The sequence below is a fragment of the Mus caroli genome, unplaced genomic scaffold (assembly GCF_978045245.1).
Source record: "Mus caroli unplaced genomic scaffold, Mus_caroli_1 scaffold_8, whole genome shotgun sequence".
NCBI classification, from domain to species: Eukaryota; Metazoa; Chordata; class Mammalia; order Rodentia; family Muridae; genus Mus; species Mus caroli.
In genome coordinates this window covers 46,698,450-46,704,494 of record NW_028227263.1, presented here as the reverse complement: position 1 = coordinate 46,704,494, position 6,045 = coordinate 46,698,450, and the positions used below count along the sequence as shown (strand labels likewise).

The following is a 6,045-nucleotide window of genomic DNA, read 5'->3' as shown; positions in this document are numbered from 1 at the left end:
ATGGCATTATAAACAGCGATTTCTTTGACCTTTCATGACATCGAGGGAAATGAGATTTACATGTCTTCCTCGTTAGATAAGGAGGTGGTAGGCAAAGGCAGGCTGGGCCACTGTGTGAGCTAATTCTCTGCTGTTTGCTTTTCTGCTCTGTTGGTGGAGGTGAATCCCAGACACGCTTTCAAGAGTGCTCACATAGCAAAGGGTCAGAAAAACATGTCACCAGCCTTCACTGTTAATGGAGATGTGGGCATATCTTCACTTCACATTTAAGAGATTGACAGATGTCCTCTGAAGTACCAACAGAGTGGCACTGTCAGCCATGGAAATAGAAAAAGTAAGGGGAAGCCCTACCCTGTCCCTTCTCTCACAACACCTGGGCTTCCAGATTCCCCAAGGAAAGCAAGACAACAGGCAGGGTTGGTGCGGGCAGGTCGGGCTCTGTCCTCGCCCTGTGGCTGACAACTGGTGTTCATATGAATTACACCTGTCTGTAGTCATCAAGTTCAGAATTCCAAATCTTGGAAACTTTGGTTCTGGGGTGTTTTCTGAGAAACACCAATTTTCTGTTGGAATTCTCTAGTCATTTCACAAACATTTTCCTTTATAAAATATGAGCATTCATACTAATGTCCCTATCTACTCATTTAGGGATCTAGACTTTTAAATTAATGGACTTATTATTGCATTTTACTTCCTTTTGTTTTGCAATATTGAGAATTGATTCCAGAGCCTTGTACCGGCTAAGTGAATGCTCTCCCATGGGGCTATAGCCCAGCCTTACATCATTTGTATATCAGTATATTTCCCCCTTTGGCCATATTCTCCCAACTTTGCCTATCTAATAACTTTTATTGTGGGCTGAACATTAATAACTATAGATGCACTGGACACTTTGGATAACATGCATGTCTCACCAGACACACTTCCCACTTCTCTTAGGCAGGCAGGTTCCCGTGCTGAGCACTTCAGACTAATTGGTATTGGAATTAGGTGTTTGGTTGCTTCAACGAAGTAAGAGTCCAGCCTTTCCTGGGTTATGGTTCTCTATCACCTCAGTGCTGACAGACAGGGAGATTTGCTTCATTTTGGAGGGTATGGGTGAGGTCCTTAGGTGTCCCTCCCACCCACCTCCACATCCTTCTTTCCCACATAAACACAACGCAACTTCAAATCATTGGAAAATGAGAAGAGCAGTGTACATGCGAGGCAAGCCCTCTCCCACGGGCTTTTAAGTACCAGTGGTTCCTGGGAGATCTTAGTGAAGCACAGTCCCCTAGGTCCTTAGCAGAGCCCCAGAATCCAGATGACTTATGGGAAAGACTAGTTATACAGAGTACTTTAACTGTCTAATCCACTTTGTAAGCCTCTTTTGATTGACAAAAGCTTGCTGCTTTCTCTCATATCCAAGTTCCCCTGCCTAGTTCAAGCCAGCCTGTGATGGTCGCCAAATCAAATAGATGATTCTGAGGGAAAAACAAAACAAAACAAAAAGCCAGCGATTGTAGTTTCACTCTGGAAGGTCCCCCAGCCTGGGGAAGTCCAACTTCTTTCACCTTACTGCATCTGTGCTTCTTAGTTTGATTTTTAAAATGTGATGGTCCATGCCTGTAATCTCAACACTTGGTGAGCTGGGGTGGGAGGATCAGAAGTTCAAGATCAGCCTCAGCTACATGGTGAATGCAAAGGCAGGCTAGCCTACATGAGACCCTATCTCAACAAAATGATGATTTATGTCACGTATCCAGGTTTTCCTAGTTGTGCCGGTGGGGTGCTGGGCTGCCATGGCCTGCTATATCCTACTAAGGAACAAAGGCTCAGTATACTCCACCTGCATGCATTCAAAAGAGTCCCAGGCTGAGGAGCACAAAGAAGGAAGCCCGATGAGTGTGTGAACTGCAACATGCTACCGAGAACCTAGAACAAAGCTGTCCCTGCAAAGCCGTGTTCTGGAACAGTGAATGTGTGCAAAGTAGGGCACAGGTTGAAGAACTTGATATCAGAGACCCAACAAGCTGAGTCATATAGTGTGGCGTCTGAGATAAGGTCTGGGGGGTAGATGGGGGGTTGTCTTTCCAAAGCACTTTGTGATAATGATCCAATGACCAGCCTCTTATCTCTGATCTTCCCACAGGAAAGCCTGGGATCTGGGCCTGCCTTCTTCAATTGGGTTGTCAGCTAACTTCAGTTTGGTAGACTGTTGATTGGTACTTGTCAGATCTGGGGCTCAGAGGGTGGGACCCAATCCTACAGCCTACCGTCACTCCTCCGGAGTCAGTTATAAATAACTGTTCTCAGATTAATTAATCTTGAAATCATTATGACAGAGTTCTTTATTTTTCTTCTTCTTCTTCTGGATTTCAGATGTTCCAGCCACCCATGACCCAGACCTCAGGTTCTGTTCCACTATGGAGGCTACAACATGCAATGGGTCAGTAGATGGCTCTACCGTCTTCTACCTGGTGGGCATTCCCTCCCTGCCAGAGGCCTTCTACCTCCCTGTCTTCTTTCTTTTCCTTCTGTTCTACCTTCTTATCTTGATGGGAAACACCCTGATCCTGGTGGCTGTGGTGGCCGAGCCCAGCCTCCACAAGCCCATGTACTTCTTCCTAATCAACCTCTCAGCTCTAGACATCCTCTTCACCACAACCACTGTCCCGAAGATGCTGTCCCTATTCCTGCTGGAAGACCGCTTCCTCAGTTTCCCTGCCTGCTTATTGCAGATGTATCTATTCCAAAGCTTTACATGTTCAGAAGCCTTCATCCTGGTGGTCATGGCCTACGACCGCTATGTGGCTATCTGCCGCCCTCTGCACTACCCCGTCCACATGACCCCACAGACAAACACTGCACTGGCAGCCAGTGCCTGGATCACCGCCCTCCTCCTGCCTGTCCCAGCAGTGGTAAAGACGTCTCAGATGGTATATAATGACATTGCCTACATCTACCACTGCTTCTGTGACCACCTAGCTCTGGTCCAGTCCTCTTGTTCTGACACCACTCCCCAGACGCTCATGGGCTTCTGCATCGCCATGGTGGTGTCCTTCCTCCCCCTCCTCCTGGTGCTCCTCTCCTATGTGCGAATCCTGATGTCAGTGCTTCGGATCAACTCCAAGGAAGGGCGTTCCAAAGCCTTCTCCACCTGCAGTTCCCACCTCCTGGTGGTGGGCACCTACTACTCATCCATTGCTGTAGCCTATGTGGCCTACCGGGCTGACCTGCCCTTGGACTTCCACATCATGGGGAATGTGGTCTATTCAATTCTCACCCCAATCCTCAACCCTCTCATCTACACTTTGAGGAACAAAGATGTCAAAGCGGCCATTACCAAAATTGTTTCTCTCAAAGGCATGATGTGAATGTTTGACTTCTCAATGCAGCTAACTCTGGCCCCAGGATTCCAACTAGCTATGTTTAGCTCAGAGAAAAAGACTCAGAGTGGTCAAGTGCTCAGACTAGAACCTCGGTAATGACTGCAAAATGGCCAAATTAATGAATATAATGTATAATAATCTTCATAATTTGGTTCATGGCTTTTCCTCTGTGGAAAGAGATAATGTTAATTTTTATTTTTTATAAGAATCTAAGCTTGTCTAAAATTTTCACTACTGGATAATTCAAAAAAAAATTTACTAAAGAAAAATATTGCAAGCCAAGAAAAGAAAAAAAATCTATATAAGAAATATGTATGTGTATGTGTGTGTATAGGATGTGTGTGTGTATTTTTGTGGGGTTTTGTTGTTGTTTCTGGGTTTTTTGTTTGTTTGTTTTTGAGACAGGGCTTCACTGTATAGCCTTGGGTGTCCTGGAACTCACTCTGCAGACCAGGGTGGCCTTGAACTCACAGAGATCCACCTGCCTCTGCCTCCTGAGTGTTATGATTAAAAGCATGCGCCACCACACTGCAGCCAAGCAAAGTATATTTTAAAAATTGGAAACTAGAGAGATGGCCCAGTGTATAAAGCACTTGCCAATCAATCGTGAGGGCCTGAGCCTGTGGTGGCCCTCATGTGTAGTCTCAGTGCTTCTACAGCAAGATGAGAAGTAGAGGCAGCAGAATCCACCTAAGTCCAGATGTGGTAGCCCTCATCTGTAATCTCAGAGCCCACACAAGTCCAGATGTGGTAGCCCTCATCTGTAATCTCAGAGCCCAAACAAGTCCAGATGTGGTAGCCCCCACCTGTAATCTCAGAACCCACACAAGTCCAGATGTGGTAGCCCTCATTTGTAGTCTCAGTGCTTCTACAGCAAGATGAGAAGTAGAGACAGCAGAATTCCTCAGGCCAGCTAACCTAGAGCACGCCACACACAGCAAACAAAAGCTCCCATGTCAAAGTGGATGGTGAAGCCTGACATGGGACCATTGTCCTCTGTCTCCAAGTGCATGCCTGCAACCATACAGAGAAAATTCACATAAATCATGTACATACAAAGATTTAAAATATCTGTATGGCAAAAGACATCCGATCAAAAAAAAAAAAAAAAAACAATACCAAAGAATAGACATGTTAGTGGGGATGTAGCTCAGCGGAAGAGCAGAAATCACCCATTAAGCTTAGCTTCTGTCACACAATGGTTTCTCTAATCCACTTCTTCAAACTCTTCAAAGTCCCCCCACCAATCTATTCCAAAGGTTTAAAAACTACATGGTCATATTTAGGTAGAGCAAACCCTCTACATTTGTATTAGTCACTTTTCTTATAACTGTGGTCAAAATCCCCGAGAGAACAACACGAAAGCCAGATTTCTCTTCCTTGTGATTTCAAAGGCTCACTCCGTGGCTACTCTGCTCCGTGCACTTAGGCGGAAGAGCACAGCAGTGGGGATAGGAGGAAAATGAGGCTGCTCACCTCTTAGCAGACAGGAAGCCAAGCAAGGGGAAACATGGAAGGATCAAGACAAGGCACAACCTTCAAAGACACACGTGCAGTGAGCTACCTCCTCCAAACAGGAAACTTCTAGAACTTCCCCCAATCAACATTAGCTAGGAGCTGAGAATTCACATACAAGCTGTAGGGCATATTTCAAATTCAAATCTAATAGGCCTCCAGCTATCACTTATGATTTTGCTATTAAATTGAACATAAAAACTTTAAAATGGGACCCATGCAAAACCATCACATGATTAAGTAGGATACGTGTCATATTAGGCTCGAGCAGACACAGAAGCCATAAGTTGCATGAGGAGGGAGCTCAGACTCTGGTAATATCCACACTCTTGGATTTCATAGTTTTTAACCAGCTTAGCTATGGCCTCATTGGGAAATCTCTAAAATCAATTACCTTAGTGGACTTCAGGAAAGAAATTACAAATCTTTCTTTGAAGTATGCCGAGGCTTTAAAAGAAATGAACTAGGATATTGCAACCCTATGCAGGAGGGTCCTGAAGGGCACCGACAAAGAAAATGGATGCTATCAATGGGCAGATTCCACGAGAGGCTCTCTGATTTTCCATCTAGGTTTAGTCCCCTGAAAAGGGAAGTCCAAAGAGATCTGGGTGCACGCCAGTCTACAGCAATGGCTAATGGCTTCATTAGGATATTGGAAAGAACAGGGAGAAAGGACTGTTGAGCAACACAGGGTCTAGACCAAGAGCTAAGGTGGTGACCTCTCAGAATGGGCAATAATTATAGGAGAAAATGCAGGCATGACCTGGCAGCAAGCCTGCTTGGCATACTACGCTTCTACATAACAAGCGTGCATGCCATGCTCCAGAGTATTCCCAGAAGCCAGAACACTGAATTCTGATGTAGCTTGAGCCGAGCAGCTGGCCAGTGGATGAATCTGAGCTCTCCACATCTACTTCAGTGTGCCCTCTCTCTATAGAGACCCCAGTGGTATGTGTCGGGTAAAGGATTCAAGCTCGCTTCTGAGTTTGTAGATCCCCCAATCTCTGAGCCCACTCAAACTCCGGACTTGAAATCCCACCAATCCCCACCTTAGGAATTCCCTCCCAGGAAACCTCTGCCCCTAGGAAACATTGTTATATAAAGCTTGCCTCCTGCTCAGTTCTATGCTACTTCTTGCCTGAGCAGAGGCAGCCACCCT

At 45.6% G+C, this 6,045-nt stretch overlaps 1 protein-coding gene across 1 annotated transcript; it reads left to right on the top strand.

Annotated features, from left to right (window-relative positions):
* Positions 1-2,369: 2,369 nt before the first annotated feature.
* LOC110299390 (olfactory receptor 2AT4) lies at positions 2,370-3,356 on the top strand. Its single transcript, XM_021169061.2, has one exon. It carries the CDS (start codon positions 2,406-2,408, stop codon positions 3,354-3,356), a length of 951 nt encoding a protein of 316 aa, XP_021024720.1. The 5' UTR covers positions 2,370-2,405.
* The last annotated feature ends 2,689 nt before the right edge of the window (positions 3,357-6,045 follow it).

What these genes read in the sequence shown, in the direction of transcription:
- LOC110299390 (XM_021169061.2), top strand. Translation starts at nt 2,406, where the DNA reads ATGGAGGCTACAACATGCAATGGGTCAGTAGATGGCTCTACCGTCTTC.